This window comes from Salvelinus fontinalis, chromosome 11 (assembly GCF_029448725.1).
Source record: "Salvelinus fontinalis isolate EN_2023a chromosome 11, ASM2944872v1, whole genome shotgun sequence".
Taxonomy (NCBI): domain Eukaryota; kingdom Metazoa; phylum Chordata; class Actinopteri; order Salmoniformes; family Salmonidae; genus Salvelinus; species Salvelinus fontinalis.
In genome coordinates this window covers 45148325-45170861 of record NC_074675.1, presented here as the reverse complement: position 1 = coordinate 45170861, position 22537 = coordinate 45148325, and the positions used below count along the sequence as shown (strand labels likewise).

The window sequence follows — 22537 nt, the reverse complement described above, 5'->3', positions numbered from 1 at the left end:
ACACCCCAAGTTCTAATATTAAATACAATGGTTCATACATGTCCAGTGGCCTATATTTTAGGCCGAGATTCAATCCAATAGGTTATAGGCTTTAAAAAAGGGTATTTTGTTTATGTTCCTGCGTGCCGGTTACATGCTGCATATTCCGGCTCAATGGGAAATTGTCTTGTGGTTTCAAAGCATGATCAATTAGTTTATTGTGATTGTCAATCTCAATTACACAGATTCGTGCTTGATTTTAAAGAGATCCTGGTCACCAGGTTGCCAGTTCAAACCTCAAACACAAAATAGTAGTGGCAAAGTGCCAGGGGGCCTGAAAGGAGTAAGGCAGGTTCATAACATAAGGGAGATGTTCTCATTACTCCCCCCTTGCTGGAAGCATGCTGAAGTACAGGTTAACGTAAGGCCATCTCCCTCCATTGTAGTGCTGGATTCTCCAGCCCCATGTAACCAGCTCCTGCTGTATTTTTATAGACAGCATAATGAGAAGCACACAACCCTCAACCAGAGGTCAATTAGGAATTTAAGGCAGTGAGAAATGCCAAACACTTCCTGTGAAAGGAAATTACATCACACTGTGTATTCTCTTGATTCTACGACATCCCAGCTCTAATGACTTGGTGTAAAATTGAGGAGCATGAGCCACATGTACACCACTAGCTCATGCACATTTTGTATCAACAATTTATTCAACAAACATAATCAATGCTAATACAATATATACAAATTCATCCTGATACAACTATTTTTGAGAACAGAGAGGATGTGGCAGTTCATCACAAAAAAATATGTTTAACAGAACTGTAAAAAAGGATAAAATAGTATTTAAGGACTGTAACGTCTTTATGGTTCACTCCATATATATTCAATTCCTGTATTATCCTCCCATCTATTTAATTCCTAAAATTCCTTGTCAGTTCCTCTTAAATGTTGTAAAGCTTTATTGTCTGTTGTTTCCAGTATCCCTCCACCTCTCATACTCCTCCTCGTCTCTCCATGGCAGCAGGGGGTGTCCCTCTCTCTCCATCCTTCCTCTTCCTCTCTCCTCCTCCAGTCCTGTCCTCCCGTACCGTTTTGATCAGGTAGCGACTGGCCTGCTGTAGATTCCACTGGTAGCGGGACAGGATCATGACGCAGTCGTCACGAGAACACAGGCTCAGAGAGTACAGCTGCTCCATCTGAGAGAAGGAGAGAGAGAGATAAGTGAGGTTGGGGCATCATATTTAGTATTAATTACATAAACACTGATCCAAATACTTAAGTTTAATATTCTTAGTTAACTACGTTGGTCAATGGAGAACACATTTTAAGTATATGTAAATAAAATATGCATTTTTTCAGAATTATTACATAAGAATTATAAGAGAAATTCTGTCTTACCTTGAGTTGTTGCTGGGCCCTTACAGGGTTCCACTCATTGCGGCGAAGTGCGTTACGAACCTCCTCATTGGTTACTCCATGCACCGCCTCCATGACCTGACCAATCAGAATACCTTAGTAAGTTAGACAAATTAAAGAGCCTGAACTGTCTAACACCTCAAGAACTAAAGACCCTACATCCATTCCATACCTGTGCTATGACGGCTTCCCTGGTGCGTTGCACTTGAGGCGGGTACCTCTCCCTCTCTCGTTCCCTTACCACCCTCTCCTTTTCTTGATCCCTCTCCTTGTCCCCATAGTTATCCAGTGTTGGTGTTGACCGTGCCATGTGGGCCATCTTGCCCAGATTGCTTCCTCCCATGGTCTGCAGTGGTTGGGGCTGAGGCTGGGCTGGCTGTAGCATCTGCTGCTGTGGATATGTTGGAGGCTGTGGAGGCCATGAGGTGCCTGGGGCTGGATTTGCAGTAGGCCTCTGATCTCGGATCACCACCTGGGGGATCTTGAAGTTTTTGGGGTTGGGTGGGGGCGGGCGAGCCGGGGGGTTGATGCTGGCCTCGCTGAGCCTACGGATGTCCTGCTGCATCATCACGTTGTGGGCCCCCATGGCGGGGACGGGTCCACGACGGGGGTCCACCCTGACCCCTACTACCGCCTGAGTCCAGCTCTGGGGATCGCCCAGGACAGACTCCAGACTCCTGGTCATACCTGGGGACAGAGGGATAGTTATATTAAACATATTTATTGTGTACAAAATACGTACAGTATACAGCATGTTGGGGGGTGGTAATCCCTAGTTGGTATCGAACTTCCGACCTGTTGCTCTCAATGCTAGTAGAACATGGATAACATGTTCGTATCAGCCATATGTTGATCAAACACATCTGCTTGACGTCGTTACCTGACATTTTCTGTAAATTGGAGCCCTCTTCCTCGCGATCTCTGTTTGCTGGGCCGCTCCTCCAGTTTACGCTCCTGAAAAAGGTCAGATAACAAAACACAGGTAAACACACTCTCCAAACACACACTGGTCACAGCCTCTAAGCTGAGTGCGGGCTGCAGTTCCCCCGGGGCTGTGTAGAAGAAATATCAGCACGCACAGAGAAGCACGAGATTCAACTTCCTAGAGTTTTCCCCGTTAGTGTTAACTATCAACATTTCCCTTTACTGTGGCAATTGTGATGGAATCATTGCAATATGCCAAAACAAACTATGCAAGACTTAGTATGCAAAACGAACTATGCAAGAGATGTTGTTGTAGGCAAAACGCATCTGAGTAGGATTTTATTGCATTGACATGCACGACTCAGGCCCGCACTCTACAGACCGGCGCGCCATAACGAATCAGAGCTGCAGTAGGCCTATATGCAAATAGACAATTGCCATATATGGATCTGTGCCATTCACTTTGAACTGGACTGTGTTTACAGCATGAGCGGTAGGGAGTAGATGCGCTTGTTTTGAGATCAAAGCGTGAGCTGCATGAAGCCACGTGTACATTTTGTTAATATCCTTTGCTAGTTAGTGAGTTATTAGCCCAGTTATAGATGATGATGTGTAGTCAGCAATAGGGGAGTGATTGCTTCCTACAAGAGCACAAAACTTTGAAAAGCGAGTCAAGTAAACAGCTGTTTTTGTCTTAAAGGGGCAGTGTTGTATTTTGAGACGGGCTTGAATAAGTAGCCAATAGGCAGAGGGTAGCATAATTTGTCTGATTCTCTGTCATAATTGTATGGGAATAATGATGCATTTTTAAAGTGGATTCCTGCATCAAACAACATTTTCAGTCACCTCTCTGTCTGAAGGACAAGTGGATAAACAGGTTAATGTCAAGCCCTGCATGTTTTTTTCCCAAGGTCTCTGTAGGCCTACAGTTTGCGCTCAGCAGACCTGAAATTTCTTCAGGGATGAAAACATTTAAAGGGAACATTGGTCATGGGATGTATACTCAAAGGTTCAAAGTCATACTACATTTATCATATAGCCATGGGTTGAGTAGGTTGTTACATTACCTCATGGTGGAATGTTTACAAAAGGAAAGTGCTGAAAACTAAGTGGAAGGTAGTTAATACACAAGCTAAGACGCTCGTGCAGGCAGTTTCTGCCTTAACCAACTCGTCATCGTCAAACATTGCAAGAAAACAGCGCTGTTGAATGCAGGAACCAAGGTCAGCATACAGCATGATTAAGCCCCAGCAGCAAAACGTTATCCAAGCCTTATCGAAACCTAGTTAAAACTTGACTGACTCATCGAGGCGCTCCGGGGTGCCCCAGCTACGGTCGGGGTGGGTGTCTCCATGCCCTGTGTGCTGCAGACTGCCCTTCAGAGGGGTAGAGATGAGGCTGGAGGCAGGGGCAGCGGGAGGAGCAGGAGTGCTGCTGGGGGCAGCCAGGCTCGGGGGGAACCAGCCCACCGTCAGGGTCCTCTGGTTCTGACCCTTCCACTCACACAGCTCCAGACTACAGGGGAAGAATCACATTAAGAAACCAGTGACCATTGTACAATTTCAACCAGTGAGTTAACTGTTTATACTGACTTATAGACTTAACTAAAAATATAAACTGCTTATAAATCCTTAACCCTCTTGACACTTTTACATAAAACTCTGCATAATGTAGTGTTAGCCAAGTTAAGAAAAGCAGAGAGAGCGTGGAGTAATTGTAAGATTTTTGTGATAAAGAATTTGATAATACCCCCCTCTCAAGAATTACCACAAGGGGGCAAGAATGTGGGAATTAGGGTTAACCATCAAATCAGGGTTGGAATGCGGTTCATGAGTGGAGCTCTTTGAAGGAGCATGTTTAACAAATTAACCCATCTTTCTTTGTGTTCATAAATGTTCTCTTTCTTCCTATCCCTCACTCACCCATGGTCTATGACGGTCACTAGGTCGTTGGATAGCAGAGTGAGTTTCCTAGGTTCCGCAAAGTCCCTCACAGCACGCACCTCTATAGGCTGAGCCTGGATAGAGGGAGGAAGGGGAAAACTATTTAAGCACGTCTCAAAGTGAAAATGGACTGTATTTTTGTCACTGCCGACATGCTTAAAAAGTAAACATGTTTAGGAACAACTGAATTAGAGCAGAGTTCACCAAACTCAGTCCTGGGGCAACCAGGTGCACGTTTTGGTGAGTATAATGTAACTGTATACAGTGCATAACAATGTACATAGAAATGTGTAGTCTTACCTCTGCCACCAGAGTGGTGAGTTGTGAGAAGGTGGGTCGGTCAGATGGGTTGCAGGCCCAACACTTCCTCATCACAGAGTAGAGTTCCTGAGGACAGTCCGGGGGTCTCTCCATACGCTCTCCCTCCCGCTCCACCCTCCACAGGATCTGAGGAGAGAAAAGAAGAGAGGAACATTTAATGACAAAGACATATTCAATATCTCTACATTGCCATTTTTGTGGTCACACACACAATACAGAATTTGTTTTTTGGTACAAAGGGCTCAAATATTTCAGACGTCGTACAGATGCTTGGAGCCTTGAGTCGTTGTGAGTCATGGTTTACCTTAAAGGTGTACAAAACTGTCTCCATACTCAATTTCAAAACTTTTTCTACACATACCTGTCTGCCAGATAACCCCAGCCAAGGCTCCTCACAATAAGTGAACATCTCCCAGAGGAGGACCCCAAACATCCACATGTCAGAGGAATGGGTGAAGGAGCCCAAGCGCAGACTCTCTGGGGCACACCTGGAGGGTGCAAGAGAGAGATGGAATTACTACAAACTGACAATCATTCAGCAAAGAAAATCCCACAGTAGTGATATCTCCACATCGGCTTCCATTAGGTTACACTGCTAAACAATCAATGACTTGTAAATAGCATTTCCCCCCACACACTCCTTGATGTTTCCTCCTCAGCTCACCAGGCAAAGGGGATGCGTCTGTGGGCTGTCATCATGTAGTGGTCCTTCTCCTGACTCAGGCCCCTCATCAGCCCAAAGTCCCCGATCTTCACCATCTCCCTGGATGCCAGCAGAACGTTCCGGGCAGCCAGATCCCTGTGAATGAACCTGGAGGAGATAGAACACCGGCACGCTTTACCAGCCAAAACCACAAATGATACTGGGTTTTCATTCGTTAGAAGTGTCTTCATCCGCCTCTGGTCAAATTTGATTGGCTTTCAGGAAATGTTTTACGTTGGTCAGAGGAATTGTTTACATTTAGGGTTACGGTGAGGGTTACAGTAAAGTTAGTGGTTAAACTGGCATATGTGTTTGTAGCAAATATTTTTATAACTAACCCAAGATAGACCACGGCCCGTCGTTTCAAATGGGAACAAACGAGTCATAGCGGGCAGAACAAGCAAGGAGTTGGGCAGAGCCAAGCGCAAGTTAGCGAGATCCTATTGCAGAATTCTGGCAGACATTTGCATTTTTCCATTAGGGAATGCCTACTCTGAAGTGTGCATGTGCAATAACTCAATTTGCCTTTGCACTCCTTCTTAACAACGCTATTTTTTACAACTTTGGCAAAGGGTAAAGTCTACAAAAACTTAGTCCACGCTGTTTGTAACCGATTCTAGTTTTGGGAACAGAAAACGGTATTGAGATCAAATGTATTAGCAGAATGTCGGCCAAAATCTATCTCGTTCCATCTTCTCCCACTGCCATATGTGGTAGTGAGTGGAAACACCAGGCGGATGCTTCACATTTATACATCGAGTGAAATATCGGTCTCATTGTTCTATCTGTGGTTGTAGTCTGTAGAGTGGGACTGTTTTGTGTCTCACCTGCGACCCTCCAGGTACTCCATGCCTGCTGCTACCTGGGTGGCGAAGAGCCAGAGGCGTGCTAGGGGGTACTCGTACTGACGAGAGCGCAGCATGTCATAGAGGGATCCCAGACATGCCACCTCTGTCACCTGGGGGAAAGATAATACGGTTTTAAAGGGACTTCTTTGCTCTGAGGATTTGACTTTCCCCCCTCAAATTCCCTAAGTGAATTCTGTGATAAACATAACATCTGAATGACCACTGAAAGTTTCTTTGCATTTGAATGGCTGTATTTGAATAATCAATCTTCCGATTAGAATATTAGCCTATTGGGCCCAGGAATTAAAGGAGACAGGATTTCAATGTAGAAATATGAGGAATACTAAATATGTTTTATACGCCATCTTTCAGAGGATGGAAAGAATATGGCAGTCTCACTATCTTAAGGGGCTGTGTGAGCACCACTCCGTAGAGGCGGATGATGTTGGGGTGGTCTAGAGACTGCATGGTGGTCACCTCCTGGAGGAAGTCTGTCAGCGTGTCCGTCTGTCTGGACAGGCTACTCCTCAGAGTCTTCACCGCCACTGGCAGCTGTCACGGCAACAGAAAGGAGAAGGATGGATGAGTTAGGTGTACTGATTAATAACATTTGGGATAGATTATAATGCAATTTCTATTGATCGGGAATATACTGTAATGCAATTTCTATTGATCTTTAAGATATCTTGCCCTGTGTGACTTCCAAACAGGCAACCTAGCTCTGGCTTTTCACTAGTACTGCTGCATATCTACATTCATAACATTGGACTTAGTGTCCCACTAGAGGGACTTAGTGTCCCACTAGAAACACTCACCACTCTCCCAGTGGGGGTCTGCCACTCTCCCCTCTTCACCACACCGAAGGAGCCCATGCCCAGCTTCTCCCCTAGAGATAGTTCACTGTCCTGGATCAGACAGGTGAGTGCCCGCCCTCCTGTCTCCTGGCCCAGCCCCATACTGCCCCATTGGTCACCGCCCTCCGGACCACGGCCACTGAAGACCTGGGAGAAAAAAATATTTAAAAAAATATATATATAGTCAAATAAAAAAAATTATGAAAATGTTTTAAAATTAACAATCTTCAAAGAAATACATTGTGGGAGGTGGTGTACATGTCTTACCTTGGTGATCCATGACTTTGGTCTCATGGTGATCTTGTACCGTTTCACAGCGTCCCATAATCTTCTCTGTCCTACATGTCAACAAATAACCATAGATCATAAAACAAAATAGATCAACAGTACTTACAACTCACTTCTACCGTAACCCACTAATCTACTGGTAGTGCCAACATGGAGGATAGTTTGCTTGTGGCTAGATGGTATACCACTAAGGTAAAAAATAAATAATCAAGTTCGTGTCAATTAGAATTTTTGTATTTTAGCTAATACTAACCTTAACCCAATTCCCCTAACCTGCTGCTTTAATTATCCTGACCTGCTGCCTAAATTGCTACGAAAAGTCACTTTAAATCAGTAACTGTATACCATCTGGTCAAAACAGCAAAACTCTGATACAAATAATTTGGAGGCAACTGCGTCGAGCACTGACCTGGTTTGCTGATGCCGATCTGCTCGAGGTCAGACTCCTTGACATAGTTGAAGTGCTCTATGCGGGTGATGTTGAGGCCGTCCCGGACACGCAGGTAGAACCTCTCCAACTGGACCTCGGCCAGGAGGTGGTACAGCCACTGAGTGTCCTGGTCCATCAGCATGACCCTACAGGGCACCACAGCACTAGTGGGGTCAAAGAGGATGGAGGGGAAGAATCATGTAAAGGTGCTGTTTCCATCGGCCTTTTCAGTGGTGCTGGCTGGAATTGTGTGGAGTACCGGAATTAGCCTATATTGCTACCATCATGCCACCCAAAGTTAAAGGTTGGAGTAATGGAGTGGACAGTGTTTCGCAATCACAGGTGCGAGACCTTTCAAAATCAACAAAAATATATCTACAAGCAATTGGAACTTTTTCCAAATACTGGTGAACTTAACTAACAAAAGAATGGACGATCTGACCATAGGTCCAGGACCTTCAGAACAGTTTGCAGTTCTCCCAGGGAGAGGTGGGTGTCCTGACAGACTTGCTGCAAGATGGAAAAAAACGAAGTCCTCTCGAGATGACAACAGCACTGTGTGTGAATCATAAGACATGGATGGATTCTGAGGAGAATGTGAGAAGAATTATCACAAAAATCTGCAGATGGATCATAGGAAGATTGAGGTGGATCCGCACACACAGGTCTGGAACACCTGTAACCAGCCCAGGTGAGAGACCCAGGCTGGTAGTCGTCAAGTTCCTAAGGTTCAAGAACAAGGCGGCTGTTCTGGAGAGAGCTAAGAAATTGAGAGGAACCAACATCTTCCTCAATGAGGACTTCTCTAAAGCTGTGCGCCAGAGGTGGAAATAACTCATCCTAGCTATGAAAGCTACCAGAGAGCGTGGGGACACAAGCTCATTGTCCACCCTCCCTCCCTAAAGCCTGGGAAGAATGAGAGAGCCAAGCTTCAGGGCCAATAGCTTCAGCCTAACATCCCACAGACCTGATAAACAAGGTATTTATTAATTTGACCATATTAGAGTGCCTTCAGAAAGTATTCATACCCCTTGACTTATTCCACATTAAATTCATTTTAGATTCTCCCTCGTCTACACACAAAACCGCATATTGACGAAGTGAAAACATGTTCCGAATTTTAGCTAATTTACTGATGATATATCTCATATACATACACTATCAAAAGTTTTAGAACACCTACTCATGCAAGGGTTTTTCTTTATTTACATTTTTTTCCTACATTGTAGAATAATAGTGAAGACATCAAAACTAGGAAATAACACGTATGGACTCATGTAGTAACCAAAAAAGTGTTAAATCAACATTTTATATTTGAGATTCTTCAAATAGCCACCTTTTGCCTTGACAGCTTTGCACACTCTTGGAATTCTCTCAACCAGCTTTACCTGGAATGCTTTTCTAACAGTCTTGAAGGAGTTCCAGCATATGCTGAGTACTTGTTGGCTGCTTTTTATTCAATTCGCGGTCCGACTCATCCCAAACCACCTCAATTTGGTTGATGTCAGGGTATTATGGAGGCCAGGTTATCTGATGCAGCATTCCATCACTCTTCTTCTTGGTCAAATAGCCTGGAGGTGTGTTGGGTCATTGTGCTTTACGGTGGGAAATATACATGGGGAGATCCGTTCACCCACACCGTGTCCCACAAAGACAGTGATTTGGATTCCAGCCCAAATGACAAATTCCACCGGTCTAATGTCCATTGCTCGTGTTTCTTGGCCCAAGCAAGTCTCTTCTTCGTATTGGTGTCCTTTAGTAGTGGTTTCTTTGCAGCAATCCGGCCATTAAGGCCTGATTCACACAGTCTCCTCTGAACAGTTGATGTTGATGTGTCTGTTACTTGAACTCTGTGAAGCATTTATTTGGGCTGCAAACTGAGGTGCTCTAATGAATGAAAACTCTGGGTTTTCCATTCATGTGGCGGTCCTCATGAGAGCCAGTTTCATCATAGCTCTTGATTGTTTTTGCAACTGCACTTGAAGAAACTTTCAAAGTTCTTGAAATGGTCTCGTAGTGACTGACCTTCGTGTCTTAAAGTAATGATGGACTGTCGTTTCTCTTTGCTTATTTGAGCTGTTCTTGTCATAATATAGACTTGTGCTTTTACCTAATAGGGCCCTACCGTGTTACAACAAAACTGACTGGCTCAAAAGCATTAAGGAAAGAAATTCCACAAATTAACTTTTAAACAAGACACACCTGTTAATTGAAATGCATTCCAGGTGACTACTTCATCTCATGAAGCTTGATGACAGAATGTCAAAAGTGTGCAATGCTGTCATCAAGGCAAACGGTGGCTATTTGAAGAATCTCAAATATATTTATATTTGTTGAACACTTTTTTGGTTACTACATGATTCCATGTGTGTTATTTCATTGTTTTGATGTCTTCACTATTATTCTACAATGTAGAAAATAGTAAAAATAAAGAAAAACCCTTGAATGAGTAGGTGTTCTAAAACCAGTAGTGTAAGTATTCACAACCCTTTGCTATGACACTCCAAATTGAGCTCAGGTGCATCCAATTTCCTTTGATCATCCTTTAGATGTTACCAGAAAGAAAGAGGAAGAGGGAGGCCCAACTCGGCAGGAAATCTTTCAACCAGCATGTGGTGTTTATTTTGTCGTTTCGTGAGTGTCTCGAATTTGGTAAACGTAAAACATTGGTTCATTTGCTATGCTGGGTTTATTTGCTTGAATAGAAGTTTCATAATGCTTAAGTTTTTACAAGTGTAATGATGATATACAGTATATATACACAAAAGTACAGTTGAAGTTGGAAGTTTACATACACCTTAGCCAAATACATTTAAACTCATTTTTTCACAATTCCTGACATTTAATACTAGTAAAAATTCCCTGTCTTAAGTCAGTTAGGATCACCACTTTTTATTTTAAGAATGTGAAATGTCAGAATAATAGTAGAAAGAACGATTTATTAAAGCTTTAATTTCTTTCATCACATTCCCAGTGGGTCAGAAGTTTACATACACACAATTAGAATTTGGTAGCATTGCCTTTAAATTGTTTAACTTGGGTCAAACATTTTGGGTAGTCTTCCACAAGCTTCCCACAATAAGTCGGGTGAAGTTTGGCCCATTCCTCCTGACAGAGCAGGTGTAACTGAGTCAGGTTTGTAGGCCTCCTTGCTCACACAAGCTTTTTCAGTTCTGCTCACAATTTTTATATAGGATTGATGCCACTCCAATACCTTGACTTTGTTGTGTTTAAGCCATTGTGCCACAACTTTGGAAGTATGCTTGGGGTCATTTTCCATTTGGAAGACCCATTTGCGACCAAGCTTTAACTTCCCGACTGATGTCTTGAGGTGTTCCTTCAATATATCCACATAATTTTCCAGCCTCATGATGCCATCTATTTTGTGAAGTGCACCAGTCCTTCCTGCAGCAAAGCACCCCCACAACATAATGCTAACACCCCCGTGCTTCACAGTTGGGAAGGTGTTCTTCGGCTTGCAAGCATCCCCCTTTTCCTCCAAACATAACAATGGTCATTATGGCCAAACAGTTCTATTTTTGTTTTATCAGGCCAGAGGACATTTCTCCAAAAAGTACGATCTTTGTCCCCATGTGCAGTTGCAAACCGTAGTCTGGCATTTTTATGGTGGTTTTGGAGTAGTGGCTTCTTCCTTGCTGAGCGGCCTTTCAGGTTGTCGATAGATACTTTTGTGCCTGTTTCCTCCAGCATCTTCACATGGTCCTTTGCTGTTGTTCTGGGATTGATTTGCACTTTTCGCACCAAAGTACGTTCATCTCTGGGAGACAGAACGCGTCTCCTTCCTGAGCGGTATGACGGCTGCGTGGTCCCATGGTGTTTATACTTATGTACTATTGTTTGTACAGATGAACGTGGTACCTTCAGGCGTTTGGAAATGAATCCCAAGGATGAAACAGACTCACCCCCCTTTCAACCTCCTCCTTTTCCGCAGCAACCAGTGATCCGGGTCAACAGCATCAACGTAACAGTATACCTTTAAACCGTCCCCTCGCCCCGACACGGGCACGAACCAGGGACCCTCTGCACACATCAACAACAGTCACCCGCGAAGCGTCGTTACCCATCGCTCCACAAAAGCCGCGGCTCTTGCAGAGCAAGGGGCAACACTACTTCTAGGTCTCGGAGCAAGTGACGTAACTGATTGAAACGCTATTAGCGCGTACCCGCTAACTAGCTAGCCATTTCACATCCGTTACACGTGTCAAAAAAGATACAGTAGCACTGTCAAAGCTGTACAAAAAAATTCTGCAAACACCTGCCACGAACGATGTGTTTACAATACCGCGTTGGTAATAAAGCATCGTTTGTCGACTGCAACTGCCGGGGTAGCTAGCTTTAGCTTGGTACCTAGTGTGGCAAAGAAGGGGGTCGAGTGATAAATGGCAGATATGTGAGAGCAGAACTAATAAACGGGCTCTGCCCGATTACTAAAATGGCCACCCGATCAGAACTACAGATCACAAAATGGCCGACTGCCAAAACTACAAGTCCCAGAAGCAAGGGGAACCCTCAGAAGGTGGAGCCGACACACAGATAAAGGGTCAAGAAAAACCAGGAAGAGGGAGAGGGGTGGAAGGATCTATGAACCGTAGAGAAAGAGACGATATTGGCTGGATTTACCGTGTATGAGCTGGACTGTTTTGGACTTACCTGTTGGCGTTTGGACCTGGACATACCGAGAACCCGATTAGTGTACCGAACCCTGCTATCCTTGACCTTGCCTACGACCTGGGTGGACCATGACGGAGAAACAAACACACAGGTACTGTCCTGTTCGAAAGAACTCTCATTCTCAGGTAATTTGGTGACAGTTTCCCACTTAATTTGTGACAAACGCTCATAACCTTGAAGAGGTTTGCCACACGTGGTGGAGAATGTGGGCATATGGACTAACCATTCCGCTGGTTAGGTAAAAAAAAAAAAAAAAAAAAAAAAATTCAGTTAGCACTCCAAAGGGGAGTCAGGTTTTTTTTTTTTTTTTTTGGCTTTGTTTGGTTAGGACAGTTTCTCAGGAAAAAGGAGTATGGAGGGAGCTATACAAGCCCTGTTACAAGCGGCGGCCATCCAACAAGAGGCAACTAGAGCTCAACAAATAGCTCATCAGGATGCAATGCGAATGTACCAGGACACGTTACAGGTCCAGCACCGCACCAACCAGCTGCTCAGAGAAGAGCAAGAGAGAAACACCCGGGAGTTAAGAGAAGGCCTAAAGGGGCTAGCGGACCAAATTGGGGCTCAATTACCAGCTGCAAATACCCAGAGGCGGGCCAATCATTTTCTTCAAAAAATAACAGCACAGGATGATGTGGAAGCATATCTTACCACCTTCGAAAGGACTGCAGAGAGGGAGAAGTGGCCGAAAGAAGAATGGGCAGGGCTTCTGGCACCATACATGGCAGGGGATGCTCAAAAAGCGTATTTCGACCTGGAGTTGACAGATGCACAGGATTACGATAAACTAAAGGGAGAGATTCTGGCAAGACTGGGAGTGACCGATACCGTGAGGGCACACCGCTTTCACCAGTGGTTCTACCGATCTGGACAACCTCCCCGAACACAGATGTTCGACTTGATTCACCTGGCACGGAAATGGTTGCGGCCGGAGACCCAATCCTCCGCCGAGATTGTCGAGACCATCGTACTCAACCAGTTTCAGCGAGGTCTACCCCAAGAAGTGCGACGATGGGTTGGCCAGAACGAGGTACTTTCCGCCGACCATCTCGTGGGCCTAGTTGAACGGTATTGTACGGCAGGAACAGCTGAGCAGACACAGGAGGATTCCCATTCCCCAGGCCTGGGCGAACCAGCGGACAGGGTAAGACTGTCCCAACAGGTGGAGTGGGAAAAGAGCAGCGTGAGGGCATGAGGAAAGAATCAGAATCGGGCCGAGACACTAAGGGAGAAAACGGAAACCGGGACCGGGGGTCGAGGGGGTCTCCCGCCCGAACGCCTATTATCTGTTACAATTGTAATCGACCAGGACATATTGCAGCCTACTGCCCTATTAAAGAAGAGCCAATGCAATGTAACCTCAGTGAAAAAGAAGATGATATGTGGTATGCATGTCCTGTTGTAACCACTGTACTTGAAAGATCAAGAAACAAACATATGTGCAGGGTGACGGTTGAAGGGAAAGAGGTTGAAGCACTGCTGGATTCCGGCAGTATGCTAACCCTGGTCGTTGTAAACCTAGTGCCAACTCATAAACTGGATACAAGTCAGGATATCAGTGTTACATGCATTCATGGGGATACCCGTCTGTACCCCACAGCCTTAGTGAGCATACAAACAGAGGACGATCTGCTGAATTGTGAGGTCGGCGTGGTCCCAAAGATGCCATATGATGTAATATTGGTTAGAGACTTTCCTAACTTTGCGAAGTTAGGCCAAAAGAATGGCATATTTGAGAAGCCAACAACCCTGACCAAGCAGGAAGAAGCATGGGGCCTTCAACCAAAGCCAAGAAAATAGGTCTCCCAGGGGCCAACCTCACAGGTGCTAGTAAGGGAGGATGAGGATGAAGTGGCAAACCTGTTGACAACGAACAGCCCGGTACTAGTGGGGCTGGGGTCGATCTGAATGCAGAGGATGACGATCTAGAACCAGCAGACCTGGCAGGGTCCTTGACTAATTTCGGGACGGCCCAAAACCAGGATCCAACCCTGCAGCAAGCCAGAGCAGACGTGCAGGTCGTCGATGGTACTCCCATAAATGATGGGATGAGGCCTAATAGTTTTCCCCACTTCATTATGAAAAAGGGTTTGGTGTACAGAGTCTCAAAAATAGGGGTTGATGTGGTTGAACAGTTGTTGGTCCCCACCCGGTACCGGAGGACAGTACTGGATCTAGCTCATGGGCACATTCTGGGTGGACACCTTGGTATCGATAAAACCCGAGACCGGATTGTAAGGAGGTTTTACTGGCCAGGAATTCAGGCTGAAGTGGCTCGGCATTGTGGAGAGTGCCCGGAGTGCCAGTTAACAGCTCCCCGACCAGCTGTTAGAAGCCCGTTAGTGCCACTCCCCATAATCGAAACGCCATTTGAGAGGATAGCAATGGATATAGTGGGCCCACTACCCAGGTCCGCCAGAGGACACCAATACATTCTGGTCATTCTAGATTATGCCACTTGCTACCCAGAAGCCATTCCCTTTCGGACGATGACTTCCAAAAATATTGCCAAGGAATTAGTGCTCTTGTTAGCCAGGGTAGGGGTTCCAAAGGAGATCCTTACTGACCAGGGGACCCCTTTATGTCCCGCCTTATGGCGGACCTTTGTAAATTGTGGCAGGTGAAACAGTTGAGAACATCGGTTTACCATCCTCAGACGGACGGGCTGGTTGAGAGATTCAACAGGACCCTGAAGTCATTGCTCAGGAAGGTAATCGATAAGGATGGAAAAAACTGGGATTGCATGTTGCCGTATCTGATGTTTGCCATTAGAGAGGTTCCTCAAGCCTCGCTGGGGTTTTCTCATTTTGAGCTGGTATATGGGAGGCACCCCCGGGGAATCTTAGACATCGCCCGGGAAACCTGGGAGCACCAATCCACCCCGTATACTAGTGTCATAGAGCACGTCACGGCAATGCAAGACAGGATAGCCACAGTCATGCCCATCGTCCGAGAGCACATGAGACAAGCACAAGAGCACCAGCGGCACACTTATAACCGGCAGGCTACCCTGAGGGAATTTCAACCGGGAGATAATGTGTTAGTGCTGATCCCCACGGTAGAGTGCAAACTACTAGCCACATGGAAAGGACCATATGAAGTACTGGAGAGAATAGAAGAAGTGAATTATCGGATCCGACAGCCAGGTCGACGGCCACAGGAACAGATTTATCACATAAACCTGTTAAAAGCATGGAGAGAGAGAGAGAAACACTAATGGTCACATACCCTACACACACTCAGGGGGCTGCCGAAGTAAATATTTCACCTACTCTGTCCCCAGCACAAGTACAGGAAGTAAAGACCCTGATCCACAAAAACAGAGATGTATTTGAGGTACCCGGCCGAACTGAGGTTACGGCTCACGATATCATTTCCCTACCAGGGAGAAAAGTGAGCATGAGGCCATATCGGGTACCCGAGGCTCGACAGGCTGCGATTAGAGCAGAGACAGAGAAAATGTTGACAGCTGGAGTGATCGAGGAGTCACATAGTGAGTGGTCTAGCCCAATTGTGATGGTCTCCAAGCCCGATGGGTCTATGCGGTTCTGTAACGACTTTCGGAAGATAAATGAAATCTCCAAGTTTGATGCCTACCCCATGCCCCGAGTAGACGAACTACTGGAGAAAGTTGGTAAAGCTCGGTACATTTACGACCCTGGACCTGACAAAAGGGTTATGGCAAATTCCTCTGACCCCCAGGGCCAAAGAAAAGACAGCCGTTGCAACCCCTGACGGTTTGTTTCAATACACCGTCATGCCATTCGGCTTACACGGGGCCCCAGCCACCTTTCAACGGCTCATGAACAAGGTCCTAAAACCGCACCAGGCATACGCCGCAGCTTATTTAGATGATGTGGGAATCTACAGCCCTGATTGGGAATCCCACTTACCCTGGGTACAGGCGGTGTTAGACGCCCTTAGAAAGGCAGGGCTCACGGCGAACCCTGCCAAGTGTTATGTGGGGTTAGGGGAAACAGAGTATCTGGGATACACCGTGGGAAGAGGGTTATTAATCAAACCCCAACGTAAGAAGGTGGAGGCAATTAGAGAATGGCCGAAACCAGTAAATAAGAAGCAAGTTCGAGCCTTCCTAGGGCTGACCGGTTACTACCGGAAGTTCATCCCAAGTTATGCCACAGTGGCCGCCCCACTCACCGACATGACTAGAGCCAGAGGGCCAAACATGGTCAAATGGGATGAAAGGGCCACCAAAGCATTTAGGACATTACAGGAGGCTCTCTGCTGTAATCCAGTGCTGGTGGTACCAAACTTTGAGAAAGAGTTTGTGGTTCAGACGGATGCCTCAGAGGTCGGCTTGGGAGCAGTGCTATCCCAAGAGGTAGAAGGGGTGGAACACCCCATCCTGTTTTTAAGCAGGAAGCTGGAACCACGGGAAACCAACTACGCGGTCGTTGAGAAAGAGGCGCTGGCAGTAAAGTGGGCTCTAGAATGCCTGAAATACTACCTGCTGGGGCGCCACTTCACCCTCATCAGTGACCATGCCCCACTCACCTGGATGCATAGGGCTAAAGAGAAGAACGCTCGGGTGATGCGGTGGTTTTTGAGTCTCCAACCGTTTCACTTTGATTTGAAACACAAAGCAGGGAAGGAAATGGGAAATGTGGATGGGTTATCCCGCATGCACGCATATTTTGCTGCGGTAGCCCGACCTAGGGGGTCGGATCTAGGTGGGGGGGGAGATGTGTGGCAAAGAAGGGGGTTGAGTGATAAATGGCAGATATGTGAGAGCAGAACTAATAAACGGGCTCTGCCCGATTACTAAAATGGCCACCCCGATCAGAACTACAGATCACAAAATGGCCGACTGCCAAAACTACAAGTCCCAGAAGCAAGGGGAATCCTCAGAAGGTGGAGCCGACACACAGATAAAGGGTCAAGAAAAACCAGGAAGAGGGAGAGAGGGGTGGAAGGATCTATGAACCGTAGAGAAAGAGACAATAGATATTGGCTGGATTTACCGTGTATGAGCTGGACTGTTTTGGACTTACCTGTTGGCGTTTGGACCTGGACATACCGAGAACCCGATTTGTGTACCGAACCCTGCTATCCTTGACCTTGCCTACGACCTGGGTGGACCATGACGGAGAAACAAACACACAGGTACTCTCCTGTTCTAAAGAACTCTCATTCTGGGGTAATTTGGTGACTGTTTCCCACTTAATTTGTGACAAACGCTCATAACCTTGAAGAGGTTTGCCACACTAGCTAGCACCAATACAACCAGCCTGAAAACAATGACCAGTAGAAACTGCAGTCATTTTCATTATTCTTAGCAATGATTTAGGAATCCTTGTGAGTAAGTATTAGCTAGGTTGCCACTTGTTCACCTATTGAACTTCAGTTCACTAAAATAAATAGCTAGCCAGCTGCTTAACCCTGTGGTCCAAAGATAACGTTATAAGTAGCCAGCTAGCTTCATCATTTTGCACTATTGGTTAGAGCCTGTAAGTAAGCATTTCACTGTAAGGTCCACACCTGTTGTATTCAGCGCACGTGACAAATAAACTTTGATTTGATTTAGTGAGGCTCGAACGGGTCGGGTTGTGTGTTGCGAAGCTAGACACAATAAGGATTAGGCACAATAGTGGAATTTGCGGGTTGCCTTCAAATTAAAAGTATGTCATTGACAGGGATGCAAATGAATACAAATATAATTATGCCAGACTATTTTGAAGGCTAACAGCAAGTTCACTATTGTGGTTCATCCTTATTGTGGCTAGCTTCACATAGATGGGTCTGACCACCATTAATCAAATAAGAACTGTCTTATAAATTCTGGTTATTTTAGATGACACCTAGCTATATAGTTAGCTAGTTAACTACAGCAACTGAAACAGATTATGTTGTGTTATTTGCAAAGACCCAAACGGCGTTCCATAGAAATCCTGGTTGAGAATGAAACGACTGAACAAATAAACTGCACAGCAAGTAAGTGAAAGAAATAGGATTTCATTATGTTTTACTGGTAATGGGGACATAGGTAAATGCCAAAAAAACAACTTTTTGGTCAGTGTGGTGTGTGTGTAACCTTTATTTAACTAGGCAAGTCGGTTAAGTACAAATTCTAATTTACAATGACAGCCCGGACGAAGCTGGGCCAATTGTGCGATGCCCTATGGGACTCCCAATCACGGCCGGATGTGATACAGCCTGGATTCTAACCTCTTGCACTGAGATGCAATGCCTTAACACACACAAGGATGCAGTGGTCTAACTATGGAACTGTACTAGAATGCTTAAAAGGCCGCAAACATTTTCAATATCGGTAATCGGTATAATTTTTTTTAGCAAGGAAAATAATCGGAATCGGTCAAAATGTAATATCGGTGCATCACTAATAATAAGATGATAGTTGAGCTGTTTTGTTATATTTCAGTGCAGTCTTTGATGTTATTGATCATAAATTTACTGGCAGGCTTTACATCACCTGCCATCCCATGGTTGGAGAGTTATTTATCCAATAGAACCCAGAGAGTGTTCTTCAACGGAAGCTTCTCTGACATCAGATATGTACAGTGCGGTGTCCCTTAGGGCAGTTGCCTTGGGCCGTTACACTTATCTGTTTGTACAAATGATTTGCCACTGGTCTTAGACAAAGCTAGAATGACTATGTATGTGGATGATTCCACACTCTACATGTCCGGCAATATGGTGAAGTGCAGCAAAGTAAGACATAGCAAAACTGCAGCTGGCTCAAAACAGAGCAGCACACCTTGCCCTTAAGGGTACATCAGTGTTTTGTTACTTGTGTTTTGTGCAGACACCAGGAAGAGTAGCTGCTGCTTCTGAAAAAGCTCATGGAGATCCAAATAATGTATCAGGATGGTCCGGTTCTATTAGTAAAACAATATATCCTTTCTTTGTCAAAGTAATTTCTGATCTAACTAGAATGGGTAGGTAAGTACGCAAGGGTATAGCTTTCCCCAGTCCAGTCAGTTATCACCTTAAGGGAATTAAGGGAGGATGCATTTCAAGCAAATTCCAAGATACAGCATAAGCACTGCCTTGTTGCTAATTCCCAGCAGCTTCACCATTTGAATATTATGCATAATTGAATTGGGAATTCACAGATTTTGTTCAGTGGAGGAACATCAGAGAAAGTAAAAGAGCTGTAACCAAAGGAGACTGTACCTTTTCTGAGCCTCAATTCAATAACGAGCCAGCCTGTTTTACCGTAATTATGTTCAAAGTTCACATACTGGCCTCTTCTGGTCGCTATGGACACCCATAACAAGAATTCATCAATAAAAAGTCCTGAGTTGACGCGCTGTCTAACACAAGAGGGAGCCGAGTGTGACAGCTTCAGTACCAGCCAAACACTTAACAGACCTATATTTAGTGTCAAATCAACACCAGAAAATAACCCTAATGAGCAAAAAAACATTTATCTGGCACCAAAGTCAGTGTCAGCTGAATCAAGTTTGTTATATCACATTTGTTGGGGAAAATCCCATCACCCCTGTTCACATGGACAAAGAACCAGTTACCGAAACAGAGTGTAGATGAGAAGATAGCAGACGAGGGGAAAGCGACGATTGAGGAGAAGAATTAACCAATGGAGGATGGGAAGAGAGGGTGGGACAGGAAACAAAGAGATGAAAGTGTGTTAGAATAAGAATAAGCCAGTGGGTGTTAATCACTTAGTTTCAAAATACATTTGCTCACTGTTTACTGCTACCACATATAAAGCTAATCATACCGCAACATTGGTGCCCATCCTTCGGTTCTTAAATCAAGTCACGTATTTTTGTCCAGCTCCTACATCAACTTTGAAATAGTATTTTTTTGCAATCTCAAAGCAAGCAAGCCCACACGTCTGTTGCTCAGAGACTACTGGAAGTGCATGTTCCTTCTCTCTGTCTTGATCTCAAATTTTGCAATTCACAAAGAGGCGCAACCTGTGACGCCAAGCTGTAATTTCCAACAACTACTCAACGTCCATCTAACTACACACGTCATTTCATGTCCTTGTCTGCGTGTGGACTTCCGCGTCAGGGAATTGCCGCTATAAAACAACCACAGAGAAGGGTGTGAATCAGAGGCCTACATTCTTGTGTCAACTACTCTGGGAAACCCAAACCAGTTCTCACATCAACTGTCTGACATATGAGATATAACATGTGTGTATGTCTATGTTATAGCTGATGATGGGTACCTGATGTGGGTGCAGACTGTAGCTTGGTTAACAAATGAAGGCCATATCAATTCTGTATTTCCACAGTAAGACCGACAGAAACACATTGATGCAGACAGACACAAGGGGCTAGCCCAGACAAGCACTATTCCTGTCAAAAGAGATTCCCAAGGACAACTCCCAAACCCACACCCAACTATCTCATGAAAGTCACAATCCTGTGCCAAGTCTGCAGTAAAAACATGCGAGCAACCAATCACAGGTCATTTCTCACAAATGCCATTGCTTTGAGGTTATTCAGCTTTATGTACACAGGAATGCATCTTTAACCCACTCAGTTACTGAATAATGAGTGTTAGAAGAGAGGGGTAGCTATAGGGTTGTTTGGGCCTATTTGCTCTGTCCATGAAGCATTTGGGAGGCTTTGTTTACAATTGAGGCTATGTCTTTTGGTGCTGGCTGGGTGGGTGCACTCAATCAATTAAATACCAATTAATGGAGTAACTAGTAACATAAGCATTTCGCTGCACCTGCCATAAAACCTGCAAATCTGTGTACGCTACCAATAAGTTGAGTAATTATTTCAGAGAAAGAGATATATATATACACACACAATCCTGGGTACACACTAACCTCTATTAGCAGTGACATAACTATTTGCCTACAACCCTTGTTAAATAAGTATTTCCCAAACTCGGTCCTGGGGACCCCAAGGGGTGCACGTTTTAGTTTTTGCCCTAGCATTATACAGCGGATTCAATTAATCACATCTTAATGCTGAGTTGACTATTTCAATCAGCTCTGTAGGTCTAGGGCAAAAACAAAAACATGCACCGTTTGGTTTGGGAAACACTGCCATTGTCAAACTGTGTTTATTTTCAGTTGAGCTTGCTGGTGAATGGTCAGCATTAAAATGATCATCCATGACTTTCGAAAAAATAGTTTAGAACAAAAATGTGAAAATATGCTTTGATTTATCTGGTTCCTACACCTATAAAGGCATGCATTGGAGCTTACAGAAAAATGCGTTTCTCTAAATTAAATGCTTGATTCATTCTTGGCTATCAAAATGTCATTGCCATTTTTCTCAACAGAGTTAAAAGTAACTCCTTGCAACATTTGTTACATTGGACTTGATAGTAAATCAAGGTGTAGGCCTATGAATTACTGAACGCCACTAACTGTAACGTTAGTTGTGGGACGCCATTGTTTTGGCTTTCAGAATAAATACTGTCAATATACTGTATTGACTGGTGGGGTAAAATGATACCAAAGGCTAGTTCAACAAAGATGAGTGGTAAAAACTTACCGTCAATAAAATGACCGAAAGTCTACTGGGGCCACGATCTTGCTTATTTATGAACCCAGCTTTCGGTTATGCGCGACAACGACAAATTAAATTATTCCCAATAGGATCGAGACCTAGAGATAATCCACATCACATGCCATACTGTTTTTCTTCATTTCGTCAACAAATGATCATTATTTTGTTTTCTTAGTGTTGTCGGTTGTTTTATTTCATCGCAAAATATCTGAGAATCCTCACTTCAACTGGTGTGTTTCACGCTACCTGTCCACAGTGCTCTCTCTGCCTCTTCCTCATATTTTCACTCCACCCCTTTTCAACGTCCACCTGTGCTACACTTGCTCAGCCACCCGCCTACACGTCACATTTAAAAAAAAAAAATGTATGACGTAAGTTATATAACAATAATATATTACACATAATAATGTTGCGCAATCACACCACAACTACTACAATTATATAGGCATTTGCCTAATTATCATACATTCTCATGGCTCTTTTGAACAACTTGAATGCGCATTATGCATCAATTATAAATTAAGATAAATATGTTATATCATGTATATTGTATCCTGTGTTCTTCTTTGCCTAAAACGTTAGTGATTCAACCTCCCTTTTATTTATATTTTCATGTGTGGACAAAGGGCCCTGAATGTGGACATTGTAAATTCT

General features: G+C 44.5%; 1 protein-coding gene across 1 annotated transcript; it reads right to left on the bottom strand.

Moving 5' to 3' along the window:
• Nucleotides 1-666: 666 nt before the first annotated feature.
• LOC129865809 (activated CDC42 kinase 1-like) lies at nucleotides 667-22187 on the bottom strand. Its single transcript, XM_055938821.1, has 15 exons — nucleotides 21869-22187; nucleotides 7689-7873; nucleotides 7259-7329; nucleotides 6953-7138; nucleotides 6537-6689; nucleotides 6117-6247; nucleotides 5251-5397; nucleotides 4948-5074; nucleotides 4566-4712; nucleotides 4245-4339; nucleotides 3625-3837; nucleotides 2279-2352; nucleotides 1571-2085; nucleotides 1381-1476; nucleotides 667-1178 (listed from the first exon to the last, which is right to left on the bottom strand). The coding sequence occupies exons 2-15, from the start codon at nucleotides 7849-7851 to the stop codon at nucleotides 975-977; spliced, it is 2322 nt and encodes a 773-aa protein (XP_055794796.1). The 5' UTR covers nucleotides 7852-7873; nucleotides 21869-22187; the 3' UTR covers nucleotides 667-974.
• Nucleotides 22188-22537: the final 350 nt, after the last annotated feature.